This window comes from Fomitiporia mediterranea (genome assembly GCF_000271605.1).
Source record: "Fomitiporia mediterranea MF3/22 unplaced genomic scaffold FOMMEscaffold_7, whole genome shotgun sequence".
Taxonomy (NCBI): Eukaryota; Fungi; Basidiomycota; class Agaricomycetes; order Hymenochaetales; family Hymenochaetaceae; genus Fomitiporia; species Fomitiporia mediterranea.
Window position 1 is genome coordinate 3,272,029 of NW_006760392.1, and position 18,397 is coordinate 3,290,425.

Here is an 18,397-nt window from a genome sequence, read left to right on the forward strand (position 1 = left end):
AAAGCTATGAAGGATGAAATACAGTCACTTCAACAACAAAATGTGTAGATATATACTATCCCCCCTACAAATACAAATATAATTGGAACGAAATTTGTCTATAAAATCAAAAGACTGGCTAATGGCTGAATAGACAAATACAAAGCACAATTTGTAGTGTAAGGATACACTCAAAAGAATGGAATAGACTTCTATTCTGATGACTTATTTGCTCTAGTAACAAAACTATCAATAGTACAATTATTGTTATCTTAGGCAGTATCTAAGAACTACAAAATACATTAGATAGATGTAAAATCTGCATATCTTTACAGAGAACTAAATAAGGACAAACTCATTTATGTGAAACTGCTACCAGGCAGGCTACTTACAGATATTAAACCTGGACAGGTGTTACACTTAAATAAAGTGTTATACAGATTGAAACAAGCAGGTAGACAATAGTACAAGAAGATTACCAAACTACTACTTAAGATCAGATTAGAACAAGCTAATTACAATCACACTGTATTTTACAAGAAACGAAATAATAAAAACAATTCTTATAACATTTATACATGTCAACAATATTACAATTATTAGCAAAACTATCACTATAATAACAGCATTTAAACATGCATTAAGACAACACATTGTATTTACTGACAGTAACAAAATACATTAGTTACTTAGTATTGAAATAAGCCAAGATAGACCTCAACAAACGATTAGCTTATAGCAAAAGCATTATATTGAAAGTATAATCAAGTATTACCACTTTGAAAACAAAAAGGCACTACAAATGCCTATTACTCCTGGAATAGATCTATCTAACAATACAAACAATATGTACAATACAAACGAAAGTAATAATGAAACAACACCATACATGAATATGGTAGGATTGTTAAGATATGTTACAGATTGCACACAGCCAGACATATCTTATATTACTAGGCAATTAGTGTGCTACTTACAAAAGCCCCAAATGTATCACTATAAAGTAGTGAAACATTGCTTTGTATATTTAAAATATACAACAAATTGCTGGCTTCAACTTGGAAGCACAAATGCCTTAAAACTACAAGGCTATTGTGATGCAGACAGACAAATGACAGAAGGACATAAAGTAATAAACAGCTATGTCTTTCAATTAGCTAAATCAACCATATTCTAGTCAAGCAAACAGTAAAACCTGGTACTACTATCTGTTTACAAAGCAGAGTTGTAAGCACTAGTGTATACTACTCAAGAAGCCATTTGGCTCAAACGATTTGCTGAAGAAGTACTACAAACTGAATTAGCACTCATTATGATTTATTACAATAATCAAGGTGTAATAAAGACTGTAAAGTCTGACAAAATAATGTACAACACTCACACTAAACATCTTGATTTACAAAAAGACTTTGTACAATGTTACATTCAAAACAATTACATTAATGTATACTATGTTTAATTACAGAACTAATTAGCAGACATTCTTACAAAAGCTCTCTATGTTCTGCAGATCAAGCATCTAAACAAACTATTAGGCATACAGTCCTAGTTCTTAATTAATGCTTGAAGGGGAGTATTAGATTGTGCTCTGGATTAGGAAATCCCTAATTGCCTTTTGTAGAGTTACTACACTTGGAATGTCTCAGACTATCAGACTTTACCATGTAGTATATAAGGCAGACACTTGCTTAATGTCTTAATAAGAGAGAGTACTTGGGGCACTCCTACTATACTAGTTAAAAGTACTATTAAAAACAAGTACCTACTCTCTCTAATTCAGGAGCTTATTAATAAGACACATACATCTAAGGTTTTTACTAAGTTAGACATTTGATAAGGATACAATAACATTCAGATCTGAGACAGAGATGAGTGGAAGACTGTATTCTGAACTAATTACAGACTGTACAAACTGACTATAATGTTCTTTAGACTAGCTAACTTGCTTACAACATTCTAGTTATTTATGAATTACATCCTTACAGATCTGATTGACTCAGAACATGTTAGTGTATATCTAGACAACATTCTGATCTTTACCTAGACAGTCAAGTACTATTACTAACTAATCTGAGCAGTTCTATAGTAGCTCTAAGATAATAAACTGTTCCTCTAAGAAGTAAAGTGTTCTTTTATACAAGAGTTAGTAGATTATCTAAGCTTTGTAATTAGTAGAGGAGAGGTCTGTATGAATCTAGCAAAGGTAACTACAGTTTAGAACTAGCTACAATCTTAGAATCTGAAACAGGTTTAAGTATTCCTTAGGTTTACAAACTACTACTAATACTTTATTCAAGACTTTAGTACTATTACCCAGCCCCTTCATAATCTTACTAGTAAAGATGTTCCTTAGTAATAGAGTGATTAGTAGTAGTCTGTGTTTGAGTCTCTTAAGTAGACTATTACTAGTAAGCCTGTATTAGTAGTTCTGACAGTTACAAACAAGTTTTAAGTCAAAGCTAACTCTTCTGACTTTACAAATAGAGTAGTACTGTTTCAGTTCATTAATAGAAAGTAGTATCCAATAGTGTTCTAATCAGAATCCCTTTCTGTAACAGAACAGAACTATTCTATCTATAATAAGGAACTCCTTATAATTGTTTGTTTCCTAGAGGAGTAGTGTTAATATTTTCTTAGTACTGTACAAAAGTTTAAGATTTAGAGTAATTACCTTAATCTCTAGTACTTCTGAGCACTTCAGAAGCTTAACTACTACTAAGCCTACTAGATGTTAGAACTGTAAGACTATAACTTTGTACTGACTCATAAACCCAGAATATAAATAACAAAAACTGATTTACTCTTAAGACAAGTAGGTTATGAAAGGAGGGAGAATGATAATAAAAATCTTGTTCTCTTAAACAATTCCTCTTTTGTATTCAAGACAATCTAAGAGATCTGACTTGAATCTAAGAATGTTAACTTTATTACTCACATACAGTAAGCTCTAAGAGACACACAGGACTAGGTTGTAGTAAAGTAGTTAGAGAAGCAGGCTAGAGACTAGAAGGAGGATAAGGATAGACAGGTTTACTAGAAAGGCTGACTGTATGTTCTAAAGGATTAGAAACTGTAGGAGGACATTGTCTGAGCTTATTATAACAATCTAACTGTAAGACATTCTAACTAACACAAAATGTAGAAACTTATTACTTAGAACTACTAGTAGTTAGGAATGTAGAAAGAAATCCTAAAGTATATAACTAGTTACAATACATACTAACAGACTAAGGCCTACTGAATAAGGGTTTAGACTCTCTTACATCTGTATTGAATTCTAAATCACTCTTAGGAAGAAGTCTTAGTAGACCTGATTAGTAAGCTACCTGAGTCTTAGGGTTACAATATTAGTAACAGTGTAGAGAGGACCTAAAGGCTTAGTAAGGGGACTCAGGCTACAACTATCTTACACAACAGAAATACATAATATAAGTACTAGAACATAGTTAGAACTTATAAAACAGACATAGAGAGAGAGTAAGACAAGAGTAGAGTATATAGAGTAAGTCTAAGAGTATAGAACTATCTAGAGTAAACAAGATTAAGACTATAGGACCAGTCTGATCTTATACACTTATATATACTAAACTATATAAGAGTACTCAGAGAATATGAGCTACTAAGAATGATAAGCTATAAAGAATGAAAGAAAGGAAGATTAAAGATAAAGGTACAAAGAATAAAGGGATAAACAAAGGGTAAGAGACTATAGAATAAACAAAGAATAAAAGAGTGTTCAAAGGAACAGAATAATAAAGTAAGAAGGAGTAGTAGTAAGAGTCAGTACACATATAGTTTATAGGTAGTACTCTTAAGAGACAGAAGTCCTGAGTTCTAGTACAGAAGAGTGTAGAACTCTTAAAACTAAAGGTGTAAGAGTAGAGAACTATAACATTACCCCTACTCTAAAACTAATTGTTCTAATTAGTAAACATTAGACTTAGTTAGTAGCTTAGGCATAGATTAGAATAGTAGGGCTTAGAAATCTGTAAGACTGAATTTGTGTAGAGTACTAGGATGAAGCTGATAGAAGTCTTAAATTGTCTTAAAAGTATAGGTAAGGTTCTTAGTAGGTTCTCAAGTACACTCTTCAACTAGGTACCCTTTCTAGTAAACAAGGAACTTGAGTTTTCTGTACACTAGCTTAGTATCTGTTATGTACTCTACTTTGTATTCTGGTTTGAAACTAATGAGTTCTAGTAAAGGTAGTAAGGGTCTTTGTTATAAAGGAAAACTTAGATTATAGTACTAAGACAACAGAACCTTGTTAAACACTAGGTGTATACACTTTCATATTACTAAAAGTTAGAGTTTATAGACAGAGACACTAACCTTCTTTTTAATGACAAAGGGTCTGAAGTACTTATTGTCCAACTTCTTTATTAGACAATCTGTAGTCAGATTAGTAACTTCTAGTATAACTTTGTTACTAGGCTAGTAATTCTTAGCTACAGATCTCTTCCAATTATAGTTCTACTTTATAACCTGTACTACCTTCTCTAAAAAAGCTTGTGTGTCTTCTCTAGTCTTATGTATCTGTTCTACAAAGTCTGTTACAGATTCAGAACTACTGTTCTGGTTTAGAACTGTCTCCTAATACAAATGTCTTCTATAATTAAGGAAGAACAGGGACTGTCCTGTTATAGAGTGTTACTAGTTATTGTGTACAAATTCTGTCAGAGCTAACCATTCAGACTAATCTGATTACTAATGATTAATGAACATTCAGAGATAGAGCTTAATCTTCTGATTGACTTGTTTAGTTTAACTATTAGTCTACAGGTAATATGTAGTAGAAGGGTTCCCTTAAATTCTGAGAAGTACATATAAGTCTTGTATGAATTTCAACTCAAATTACAATCTGTAATCATAAATGAGCTTCTAAGAGAGTCTATACAACTAGAAGACATAATTCTAATAAATGTGTACTATACTTTTGGAAGTGAGTTCTATTTAGGTTGGAACTGTATAGACTTACTTAGAGAATCAGTTAACAATTATATAAATAGTATTGTAACCCTAAGACTTGAGTAGCTTACTAATCAGGTCCACCAAGACTTCTTCCTAAGAGTGATTCAGAATCTAATACAAATGTAAGAGAGTCTGAACCCTTGTCTGGTAGGTCTTAGTCTGTTAGTATATATTGTAACCAGTTACATACTTTAGGATTTCTCTCTGTATTCCTGACTACTAGTAGTTCTAAGTAATAAGTTCCTGTGTTTTGTGTTAGTTTAAATGTTCTATAGTCAGATTATTATAATAAGCTCAGACAATGTTCTCCTACAGCTTCTAATCCTTTAGAACATACAGTCAGCCTTTCTAGTAAACCTGTCTATTCTTATCCTTCTTCTAATCCCTAACCTACTTCTCTAGTTACTTTACTACAACTCAGTCCTGTATGTGTCTCAAAGCTTACTATATGTAGGTGACAAAGTTAACATCCTCAGATTTGAGTTGGATCTCTTAGATTGTCTTAGACATAAAACAGGAATTGTTTAAGAGAACAAGATTTTTGTTATTATTCTTCTCCCTTTTATAACCTACTTGTCTTAAGAGTAAATCAGCTTTTGTCATTTGTGTTCCAGGTTTGTAAGTTAGTATAAAGTCATAGTTCTACAGTTCTAACATCTAGTAGGCCTAATAGTAGTTAAGCTTCTGAGGTGCTTAGAAGTACTAGAGATTAAGGTAATCACTCTAAATCTTAAACTTTTGTATAGTACTAAGGAGATATTAACACTACTCTTTCAGGGAATAGACAATGGTAAGGAGTTCCTTGTTATAGATAGAGTAGTTCTGTTCTATTACAGAGAGGGATTCTAATCAGAATACTATTAGACACTACTTTCTGTTAATGAACTAAAACAGTACTACTCTATTTGTAAAGTTGGAAGAGTTAGCTTTGACTCAGAACTTGTCTACAACTGTTAGAACTACTAATACAGGCTTACTAGTAATAACCTACTTAAGGGACTCAAACACAGACTGTTACTGATCACCCTATTACTAAGGAACATCTTTACTAGTAAGATTGTAAAGGGGCCAGACAATAGTACTAAAGTCTCAAATAAAGTATTAGTAGTAGTTTACAAACCTAAAGAATACTTAAACCTGTTTCAGGTTCTAAAGTTATAGTTAGTTCCAAACTGTAGTTACCTTTGCTAGATCCATACAGACCTCTCCTCTACCAATTACAAAGCTTAGATAATCTACTAACTCCTATGTAAAAGAGTACTTTACTTTTTAGAGAAACAGTTTATTATCTTAGAGCTACTATAGAACTGTTTGGATCAGTTAGTAATAATACTTGACTATTTAGGTAAAGATCAGAATATTGTCTAGATACATACTAACATACTCTAAGTCAATCAGATCTGTAAGAATGTGATTCATAAATGACTAGAATGTTGTAGGCAAGTTAGTTAGTCTGAAGAACATTATAGTTGGTTTATACAATCTATAATTAGTTTAGAATACAGTCTTCTACTCATCTCTGTCTTAGATCCAAATATTATTGTATCTCTATTAAATGTCTAACTTAGTAAAAACTCTAGATGTATGTGTCTTATTAATAAGCTCCTAAATTAGAGGGAGTAAGTACTTGTTTTTGATAGTACCTTTATTAAGGCAACAATAATCCTAGACTAAGTAGAGCTTCTTATCTTTCTTTTTGACAAAGAAGAAAGGGGAGACTATAGAGGACTTTAAGGGTTGGATCTGACTGTTCTAAAGATTTTCCTAAAGGAACTTGTTGAGTGCCTCCTACTTGTTTCTATTAAGTAAGTAAACCTTACAATTCTTAAGTTAGAAACTTTTAGTCAATTTAATTACATAGTCCTAGGAGTAACATTTAGGAAGCTAGTTGAATTCCTCTTTACTAAAGACCTTAAGTAACTCTTAGACAAAATCTAGTAGGCTAGGTCTATGTGTGTTCTAGACTAGTTCTGTCTTAGACATTCTTCAGATTAACTCTGTTCTGTCTTAACTAGAATATGTGTTTACATATTTACTCTAGTTGAAGAAGAACAACTAGTCACCTTTATCAGAACTGTTAGTAACATTGAAAGTGTTTACATTTACTCAGAACAGTAGTGTAAAATAGTTATAAGACTTAGAACACTAATTAAACACAAGTGTCTACTCTAACTAGTTAATAGTAGGGTTGTAAGCTTTAAACTATTCAAATCTGATAAAGATGTCTGTCTTTCTAAGTCTAGTAACTCTAAACTCAATACTTTCCTTATAATTCTAAATAGTCATCTATAGTTAGACAAACTTAGTAATCTAACTATTCTGGTTTAGGGTTCTGTCTATATTGTATACTAGGATTAGAAGCAGAACACATTAAGTAGGAAGGTAGTGTTCCTGTACAAAGGCCTTATTAATATATAAACTAGTGTATCTACTGTCTACTAGAGCTATTGTTTAAATCTGGAGGGATCCTAAGAAAGGAGCTAAAAGGATAAAGACTTAGAGCTAGTGTTTAGAACATTCTCTAATAAATTACTACTTGTTCTGAAGGGAACATACAGCTTGTACAGTCTTGTTGTCTAAGAGAGTAAGTATATACACTAACATTTTCTTATTAACCTCTCTCTTTCAACAAGGATAGACTTATGTTCTCAACTGTGAACTCAGCTAAGACTATCCCTACTTAATACTATAGACAAACTACTGAGTAGTAAACAGGGCTGAGTAGTATTCTAAACATTCTAAGTTCTTAGAATGTAGAAGTAGTAGGTCAGATTGTACAGATTTAGACTTAGATAAAGTATAAAGAGAAGAATCAAAAGAATCAGAAGAAATAAGAGAACTATCTACTTTTGTTTTCAACTTTTTTCTTTTTAATAAATAATTTTGTTAATTTACTTTTTCTACTTTTTCTACTTTTTCTACTTTTCTTACTTTATTTACTTCTAATCCTACAGTGTCTATTGAATCAAAAGTGACTGTTAAAAAATCTGAGTTATAACCCTTTAGTACTACATTTACTGTTAGGCCTCTACAAAATCCTAGAGTATGTAGTTAGAGTCTAGAAGTTCTAAGGTAACTTTCAGATTTACAGAAAAGGCTTCTTACTATAAATCCTGCTTGTTACTCATTATTACTCTAATAACCTAAAAGATATACTATTACTTCTGTAGGTAGTCCTTAATTTAGTACTCTGACTTTCTGTAAGTAAAGTATACTCCTTACTTTTAGGCTTCTCTAATGTCTATCAGAACAGATTGATTACAAATTATAAGCAGATTAATCTGAGAGCTTAGAACTGTTAGAGCTAGACACATGTATAAGTATTCTACACAGACTTGATACATTCAAGCTATAGCTTAGTTGAAGGAAATGGTGCATGTCTTCTAATTAGTATAAGTAATTAGTTCTAGTATTATTCTAAAAATCTTATTAACTAGTTCTAGGTGAAGAGCTTTTTCAAGTATTCTAATAAGAACATTATCAAACCTGAGTGTGAATCCTACCTTCTAGGCTAGGATATTAAACTCCTGAAAGAAAGTATTAGTAGAATGTTTGCTCTATTACAGAGATACAAGCTTGTTCTATATATTGTACTTCTTATTCAGATTAATAAAGGAAGTATAGAGCTACTTTATGAATTCTGAGTACAACTCATTATTCTGAAGTCAGATCAGGCTTCTGATCTAATGTTCTTTAATCTAGTTCTAAGCCTAGGTGGCTGTATTACCTTCCTTTATAAAGGAGAGGACAAATAGGATACAATTAAGATCTAAGAATAGATTAGTTGAAGTAGTAGTTATGTATAGTTCAACTTAGTACTAGAAGTCCTTAAAGTGCTACCTATTAAAGTCTAAAGGGTAGACTATATATACTTTCTTTCTAGAACAGGTTGTAACTTCTGGAACAATTAGAACAGGTTCTAAGAGGGCTAAGAGTACATAGTTAGTAAAGGCCTCTTAAATAGAGGTCTATACATATTAAGCTAGGTCTGCTTGTAACTACTGATCTGGTAGAACAGTAGGGGTGGCAGTTAGTGTAGGAGAGTCCATGTTTACATTATAAAGGAATTGGTACTAAACTAAAAGGGGTAATAAATAGAAGAAGGGTAGTAAAAGTTTAAAAGAGTTTAGAAAGTTTAAAATTTAAAAATGTAAAAGGGTTAGGACAAAGAAAAGAGATTAATATAATAGTAAGTACTAATGTCTGAAATGTAAGAGAGTTATAAGGTAGTAATAGGTAGTCTTAATCTAATATTAGTAACAGTATAGAGGGGACCTAAAGGCTTAGTAAGGGGACCTAGGCTACAACTATTCTACACAATAGAAATACAGAATGTAAGTACTAGAACATAGTCAGAACTTGTAGAACAGATGTAGAGAGAGAGTGAGACAAGAGTAGAGTATATAGAGTAAGTTTAAGAGTATAGGACTACCTAGAGTAGACAAGATCAAAACTATAGGACTAGTCTGATCTTATACACTTATATATACTAAACTACACAAGAGTACTCAGGGAATATAAGCTACTAAGAATGATGAGCCACAAAGAATGAAAGAAAGGAAGATTAAAGATAAAGGTACAAAGAATTAAGGGATAGATAAAGGGTAAGAAACTATAGAATAAATAAAGAATGAAAGAGTAGTTAAAGGAACAGAATAATAAAGTAAGGAGGGGTAGTAGTAAGAGTCAGTACACATATAGTCTATAAACAGTACTCCTGAGGGATAGAAGTCCTAAGTTCTAGTACAGAAGAGTGTAGAACCCTTAGAACTGAAAGTGTAAGAGTAGAGAACTATAACATACAACACTATCTGTATAATTGTTAACCAATTCTCTAAGCAAGTTTACACAGTTCTAACCTGAATAGAACTCACTTCTAAAGACATAGTACACATCTATTAGAATCATGTCTTTTAGTTGTACAGACTCTCTTAGAAGCTTATTTACAATTGTAGACTACAATTTGAGTTGAAATTCATGTAGAACTTATATATACTTCTCAGAATTTAAGAGAACCCTTCTACTGTATATTACTTACAGACTAATAGTCAAACTAAGTAAGTTAATCAGGAGATCAAGCTCTATCTCTAAATGTTCATTAATTATTAGTAGTTAGATTGGTCTGAATAGTTAGCTCTGGCAGAATTTGTGTACAATAACTAGTAACACTCTATAATAGGACAGTCTCTATTCTTCCTCAATTATAGAAGACATTTGTATTAGAGGACAGTTCTGAGTCAGAACAGTAGTTCTGAATCTGTAACAGACTTTGTAGAACAGATATACAAGACTAGAGAGGATACACAAGCTCTCTTAGAGAAGGTAGTATAAGTTATAAAGTAGAACTATAATTAGAAGAGGTCTACAGTTAAGAATTACTAGTCTAGTAACAAAGTTATACTAGAAGCTACTAATCTGACTATAGATTACTTAATGAAGAAGTTGGACAACAAGTGCTTTAGACCCTTTATTATTAAAAAGAAGGTTAGTACCTCTACCTACAAACTCTAACTTCTAACAATATAGAAGTACATACACTCTGTGTTTAACAAGGTTCTGTTGTCTTAGTACTATGATCTAAGTTTTCCTTCACAACAAAGACTCCTACTACCTTTACTAGAACTCATTAGTTCTGAACTAAAATACAAAGTAGAGTACATAGTAGATACTAAGCTAGTGTACAGAAAGCTCAAGTTTCTTGTTTACTAGAAAGGGTACTTAGTTGAAGAACACACTTAGAAACCTGCTAAGAATCTTACTTATACTCCTAAGACAATCTAAGACTTTTATTAACTTCATCTAAGTACTCTGTACAAACTCAGTCTTATAGATTTCTAAGCCCTACTATTCTAACCTATGTCTAAACTACTAACCAAATCTAATGTTTACTAATTAGAATGATTAGTTTTAGAGGGAGAGTGATATTATGGTTCTCTACTCTTACACCTTCAGTTCTAAAGGTTCTACACCCTTCTGTACTAGAACTTAGAACTTCTGTCCCTTAGGAGTACTGTCTATAGACTATATGTAGACTGACTCTTACTACTACCTCTCCTTACTTTATTATTCTACTCCTTTAACTACCTCTTCATTCCTTGTTCATTCTATAGTCTCTTACCCTTTGTCTATCCCTTCATTCTTTGTACCTTTATCTTTAACCTTCCTTTCTTTCATTCTTTATAGCTCATTATTCTTAGTAGCTTATATTCCTTAAGTACTCTTGTATAGTTTAGTATATATAGATGTACAAGATCAGACTAGTTCTAGAGTCTTGATCTTGTTTACTCTAAGTTGTCCTGTACTCTTAGACTCACTCTATATACTCTACTCTTGCCTTACTCTCTCTCTCTGTCTGTTCTGTAAGTTCTAACTATGTTCTAGTACTTATACTCTGTATTTCTGTTGTGTAGGATAGTTGTAGCCTGGATCCCCTTACTAAGCCTTCAGGTCCTCTCTATACTATTACTAACATAGTAGACAGTTAGTAGGCAATTAGTAGGCAATCAGTAGGTAATTAGTAGGCAAGTAATAGACAAGTAATAAGTAATCAACAGGTGGCTACCAAATAAAGACAAAAAAATCTGGAGCTTTCTTGTTGATTATGTAATATGCTTGCCTTGGACTTTGAAGTGAAGCATAGACAACCTGTTACTAGTAATACTTGTAGGATGGTAAAGTTATAGAAAGAAGCTGAACAGGTTAAAACTATCTAATGTCTTTATTTGGTAGTTGTCTGTTGATTGCCCATTACTTGCCCATTACTTGCCTACTGATTGCCTACTAATCACCTACTAATTGCCTACTGACTGCCTACTGACTGCCTACTTTGAAATAATTTAAAAAAATTTTTAGCATTTCTTCTCTAGGTAAAATTTTAATTTTCTTTTAATATTTTATAAGATTTAATATTATAAATGAAATTCTAAATATTTTTTGTCTTAAAATTTGAAAGAAAATTTATAATTTTGTTTTAAAAGAAACTTCAAATTATGTTTTAAAGAATTATTCTCATTTATTTCAAGATTTCACAAATAAAGATATGTCAAAAATAATTTATAGTTTTTGTCTAAAGAAAATTTTAAATGTTGTTTACAATTTCTATCAACCAAAAATGGTAAATTAAATTATGAATTATATTTAACATTATGTAAGTTATTTTTTAAGGCAAGAAATTGTGAAATGCCTGATGTGTCATGATCAAGGAGAGACGTTGCAGACTTTTCACTCGGCCTTCTGCGGATCCGACTGCAACTACTACGGCCTGCCAATATCAGGGATTGTGGAGATCAAAGATGCTCTCCTGTACCATCGCCTCGCTCGAACAACCGTTTACCCATTGGAAATGCATCTACTTGTCATCATCCGTAAAGAAAATGTTTCAGGACACGATGTGCAATTCCCTGAGCAAATTCAAAGTTCTGCTGCTCCATTTGGCCCAACATAGACGCCTCATTCATACATAAGAATATTAATGGGTGCCCTAATCGCAGGGGTTTCTTCAAACCCATTGTCCCACCCCAATTATCTTCTGCCCCTTCACGGCTTAATCGATGAGCGCAGCTATTCAAGACGTTTCTGGAAAGACTTTCGACTATGTCATCATTGGTATTCATCTTTCCCGTCAACTGTATACACTGATGTTCTCATTCGAGTTATTTAACAGGAGGAGGAGTACGTGTACATCCCTACATGTAAAACGAAATCGCTAATGGAATGTTTACGTGCATCTTAGACTGCGGGCCTTACAATTGCAGCTCGTCTGACCGAGGACTCAAATATTTCAGTCTTAGTGCTCGAAGCCGGGCTCGAGCGGATTGGAGATCCAAATATCGGTAAAGCTATCGCGTCGCCGTTCAATATTTACTTCTCATTCCTCATTTTCGGTATGCATGCCTTAGACATTCCCGCTCAGTATGGGATACATTTCGGAGATCCACGTTATGCTTGGGACTTTACAACCGTCCCTCAAGTACATGCAAATAATCATTCAATTGCATGGCCTCGTGGAAAAGTACTTGGTGGAAGTTCTGCCATCAACTTCTTTGTACGTGATTCCCTAGACCTCTAGCAGGTTGACTTTTTGAGATGCTTCCCATTATGCTGACTCCGAACTAGGTCTGGAACAAACCACCTGCAGCAGACATAGATGCCTGGGAAGCACTAGGAAACCCTGGTTGGAACTGGAGTCGATATAACGAGTATTCGAAGAAGTGCGAAGGGTAGGTTGATAATGATTTGAACATCGCGTGATACATGGATTCACTTCTTTGTTGATGCAGGTTCTCAGTTCCAGACGAAGAACTATCAAAGAAATACAGGCAGGAATACAAAGTCGATTCGTATGGCTCTTCAGGACCTATTAAAATAACTTTCCCTTCTGTCGTGGCTGAGCCCGAGATTCCGTTCCATCAGGTATGTCAAACATCTTAAGCATGATATTGATGAGGTGTAATTTCGTTCCTATACCACAGGCATTGCTCAACGCAGGTATCAAAGTTGCAAAAGATCCGGTACGTTAAGCGCAGACTATTATTTCAGACTCGTTGGTGCTGACTATATCTTTTTTGTTTTGGAATTTTAGAACAATGGTGATGTATGCGTACCACGTCCACTCCGCCCCCGGCATAAGTTGACTATATTCATTATGCAGCCAATCGGAACGTGGATGGCTCCGTGCAATCTTGACCCCAAGTCACATACTCGGAGCTATGCAGCAACTGTATGTGGCAGATTTACTGTCTGATCAGACCGAGCTTATTAGGTCGCATAGGCATTCTATCGTCCTAATGCAGAAAGGCCTAATCTGCGAGTCCTTTGCGATGCTCTAGTTCACCACATTGTCACGGATAGGAAAAGCCATAAAGATGTGTCAGACAATCTAGTTAAAGCATGTGCTGTTGAGTTCGAGTACGAAGGAAACGCACATTCTGTTTCTGTCGCGAGGGAGGTTATTGTAAGCGCTGGGTGAGCAGTATAAACTTTATTCTTTGGGTTGGGGATGGACAAAACTGACGAGCAAGATTTCAGTGCCTTGAAATCGCCTCAAATCTTGGAGTTGTCCGGAATCGGAAACAAAAACATTTTGGACCACCTCGGAATAGAGTCAAAAATTAATCTTCCGGGAGTCGGTGAAAACATGCAGGAACACTTTTATAGTGGAGTAATCTTCGGTACAGTATTCCTAGCTATTATGGAACTTTGTATCTTGACAGTTTATATCCAGAGTTGGACCCGAAATACGGCTTTGAGACCCTTGACTCGTTCACCGATGCAGCGTACAAGGAGGCACAGCTTTCCCTTCAGTAAGCCCATCAACAACATGTCGCATTATACACAGGCTCAATTGAATCAACACAGTGCAAAAGGACAGGGCGCATATAGAACGAGTATTTCCAGCATCACATTTCTCCCACTTTCAGCTATTTCATCTACCGAGAAAGCTCGCGAAATCATCACCAGAGAACGCGAGTGCATTAAGATTAAAAAGGAGAAGGGCTCCTTACTTCCGGGACTCTACGAGCAGTACGAAAAGCTATTTGACTTCTTTGAGAATGGTCCTGGGGGAGAAAGTGAAATTGTTTGCTTTCCAGGATGGTTTGGGAAAGGATGTGAGTACTTGCTCCAGTTATTTGGATTGGATGAATGGTCTGACCTTTTCCCTTGTAAGCACCCGAGCCGGGAAAGAAGTACATTACTATTCTACTGAATTTGAATCGCCCATTCAGCCGTGGGACGATTGTGAGGCCATCTCTTTTATATTGCCAACAAGAGGACTTCTCTAACTACTGCACAAATTAACAGCACGTTACGTCTAAGGATCCCCACGCTCAGCCCGAGATGGATCCTCATTACTTTGAAGAACCCATTGGTAGTATTATTTGTGTGATGCTGAGATGTTCTATTAACTTCGTTTTATCGAAGATCTCGAACTTTTAGCTGAAACTCTCAAATTTATTCGTAAAATTGCTGAAGTCGAACCCTTTAAGGACATTATTGGTAAATCGATGTCAATTCTTTGTTGTACAAACGTCAGATGGTTTATCCCATGGCATTGTAGTACGCGAAGTTGCTCCAGGCTCCTCAGTCGATGGTGACGGAGCTATCCAGGAATATATCAAGGATAACATTGGAACAACGTTTCGTATGCAGTTCAATGGTTTCTTTTGCATTTTCGTTCTTAACACTTATTACAAGACACTGCGGGCACACTAAGCATGCTCCCACGCTCTCTAAATGGCGTGGTTGACGCGAATTTACGAGTCTACGGTACACAGAACATACGTATCGCGGATCTAAGCATTGTGCCGTTGCATGTTGCAGCACATACACAAAGTAGGTCTTGAATTCAACTTTCATAGTACTATGGGCTTAGGCCTCTGTTTGCAGGCACAGCTTACACGATTGGTGAGCAAGCTGCGGACATTATCCGCGGACGCATTTCCGAAGTCAGAAACACATGAAGCATAGTCCAAGTGCAAGGAGGATGTCCTTTCTAACCACAATAATGCAGTGTACACACTGAATATCTTCTGTACTACGATGGGAATGAACGCTAGATTAATAGATAGAAGCGGAACTTTGATTTATATAAATCCTAGCTACAATGCGAAGGAGATGAAAGCTAAAGACTCTTCGCAAGCGGAGAAATTTGCGGCAGACCAGGATAGTACGTCGACGGAATAGTTCTACAAATTGGATATTAATGAGGCAGCAGGCAGTGATGCTTTAAATTGCTCACGGAATCGGAATCGACGCGTCCGTAGCAAACCCTTCGGACAAGTCTCCAGACAGAGTAGGCGGGGACGTGAAACCTGGTGGCCTCGACACTGTCGTCGTTATGACGTTGTAATTGTCGATAGTACCGGATTTGAGGCATGATCCGGTTCCGAAAGCACTCTGGCATTTGTTTACCGCCTCACCTGTATTAGACCACAGCGCAGTGTTCTTGAGCGTCATATCAAAGCATGGAACAGAGTTGGAACAGATGAACTGGATTGGTGGACGTTGCACTCCATCGACGACTGAACCATCCCAAGTCTATAAACATACGAAGTCAGTTCATGTTGCATGGTTGCATGCAAAACTGCATACATCGAAGGTGATGTTACTGAGCTGCACACCGGCCCCATCAGCTTGCGATTGTCCGGACCAGTACTGGTCCACGTCAAGTCCGTAGGCAGTATTATGAGAGAGGAAGTTCTGTAGATACACATTCCGCAGGTATCCAGATCCTCCCCACGACTTGATCAGGAAAATCTGATTGCCGCCGTTCGTGTACACATTCCGGTAAAGGATGTTCTCAATGGCTGTACCAGTGCCAAGAGACCCAATAGCGCTTCCACCGGACTGGTTGCACCAGATCCGCTCTACGAGAATATTAGTCGAAGGTGACTTTACAGTGACACACTCGTCGCGATTCGTCACTTCAACGTCGTGAATCCAGTGGTTGGTACCTGGTATAGGTCACATAATCAGATAAGACGATAATGTCTCAAATGGTTGGCAATACCCCAGACATCTACGCCATCGCTGCCACCGATGTTCGCTCCTCGGATTGCCAAGTTGTAGATTTCACCATTTGAACCTTCTTGGATTACGAGATGGAATTCCGGTGCTACATTTCATTGACGGAACTAAATTAAAACTTATATGAGGCAATTTGACAAACTTACAGTCAACCAGGATGAGGTCATGCACGGAGAAGTTTGTAGAGGTGACAATGCGGATGAGACGGGGCCTGGAGATTGTTTTAGGCAAGTGAATATAGAATGTCATTTTATCATACCCCGCATTTCGGCATTGGTACCCAAGACCTTGAATTGCTCCGGCACTGTTGCTCGAGTAGAACTCGAAGTCATCGGCATCTGTTATCACGATCATGTTTCCTGTAGTTGTGCCTACAGTAGCAAGTAAATGACAATAGTCCATAATGAGTAGGGACACTTACTGGCACGAGTAATAACACCATCCATTTGAAACGCCCATTTCTTGCCGCCGCTCAAGTTTTGCCAGGTTTGCATATTGTAGTTTCCAGCCGGAACATAAAGAGTCGAACCAGAATTCTGGAGGACACAATCCGAGAAAGCCTTGCCAATTGCAGGTCCGATGTCCTATTCCAACGGTCTTATCCTGGATCAGAAGGTACTTTTAGACCATACTCACGCTTGAACCGATTTCACCACCATAATCGAGTACATTACATATTGTTGCCTGTTTGTCAGAGGTTGAAGTAGTTGGACCGACTCTGCCAGACAACTGAGCAAGCGCAGCTGAGAATGTTAGGAAAAAGCCAAGAACGCGAAGGAGGCCGGAAGACATGGTTACTCGCTGGCACAGGAATTCGTGCAGACAGATTTTTTCAACTTTGATTCCGCTCGCTTTTATGCGTTGGTTCGGATATTTTCCGCATTTTCTGGAAATGAGAAGTAATCATACGCATAAGGGTATTTTCCAAGTACAGCAAATAAGTCTTTGACGAGCGGAATCCGATGGCCGTGCAGCCGTTGCCTATTATATGCACGAATCCTCGCGTACGCTTTTGATCCTTGTCATGGGGACAAGTGCCTGAGACAGTTACGAAAGGTCAGAGTTTCATGGATGCGACGTTACGTGGCAATTAGCCGTAAGGTTCTAAGAACGCGAGTTGTTGCTTTGTGGAGCAATAAAAGCCATTCAAGATATGAGAGAACTTCGAAAATCCGACGTCGATCCGCAATACGAAGAGCATTTGGCAGGTAGGCGACGGTCCGTCCGTTCGAAAGCGGACCGTCAGGCAGCCACCAGCCTGAGAGCTGCGCAGTTCCTTTGGTACGATGCATCACAGGAGAGAACGTAAGACAAGACTATTTGACGTAACGTAGTTGGTCTGGATAAAGACACATTTGCTGACCACATTTGCCGATTGAATGCTAAACATCTGGAATGCACAGCTCTGCTGGATGGTAGTTGTGTCACCTGAGGGACATACTGTAAGGGGCCTAATTAGAGGGTGTACAAGACCCTTGTAGTCCCTCTAATTAGGTACCTTTTGAGCTTTTCTCCCTAACTGTACTTAATACTAGACTTAAATAGTAAAGTCAAAATAAAATAAAATAAAATAAGTATGCTGAGTGCCCTATATGGCAACTGTGCCCTCCCCACCTGCCACACCTTGAGCTCACTGTCTCATACAGTGAGCACACACTTTCCTCTGTATCTTACTCAATTCTTAACCAAATTTCTTCATTATTCCTTTAAAATTAATGTAAATTTAGTTGGAACTCATTCATAACACAAATACAATGTTAAATGTATCAATTACTTGTGTATTTGTGTACTATTTGATAATAAAAAATACAACAGTTTCCTCTGACTAAGATTTATGATACTCTAAACTCTTAATACTGTAATAATAGTAGAGCTTATATATCTACAGTATATCTAAGAATTGAGTCTGTGTAATGTGTAC

The 18,397-nt window shown here is 36.0% G+C and overlaps 2 protein-coding genes across 2 annotated transcripts; one reads left to right on the forward strand and one right to left on the reverse strand.

Moving 5' to 3' along the window:
- Nucleotides 1-12,500: 12,500 nt before the first annotated feature.
- On the forward strand, nt 12,501-15,410 carry FOMMEDRAFT_157750 (GMC oxidoreductase; the record flags this gene model as incomplete). The annotated part of the gene is made up of 17 exons (XM_007267878.1): nt 12,501-12,555; nt 12,614-12,621; nt 12,683-12,994; nt 13,066-13,169; nt 13,230-13,362; nt 13,422-13,460; nt 13,532-13,669; nt 13,721-13,914; nt 13,978-14,120; nt 14,174-14,252; nt 14,308-14,558; nt 14,618-14,688; nt 14,752-14,818; nt 14,872-14,946; nt 15,008-15,091; nt 15,145-15,282; nt 15,337-15,410. 17 exons carry the CDS (start codon nt 12,501-12,503, stop codon nt 15,408-15,410), a joined length of 1,965 nt encoding a protein of 654 aa, XP_007267940.1.
- A 161-nt stretch (nt 15,411-15,571) lies between these two features.
- On the reverse strand, nt 15,572-17,268 carry FOMMEDRAFT_86934 (rhamnogalacturonan-hydrolase; the record flags this gene model as incomplete). The annotated part of the gene is made up of 8 exons (XM_007267879.1): nt 15,572-15,635; nt 15,689-15,987; nt 16,042-16,403; nt 16,460-16,564; nt 16,623-16,687; nt 16,736-16,847; nt 16,898-17,060; nt 17,113-17,268. The coding sequence occupies 8 exons, from the start codon at nt 17,266-17,268 to the stop codon at nt 15,572-15,574; spliced, it is 1,326 nt and encodes a 441-aa protein (XP_007267941.1).
- Between the last annotated feature and the right edge of the window lie 1,129 nt (nt 17,269-18,397).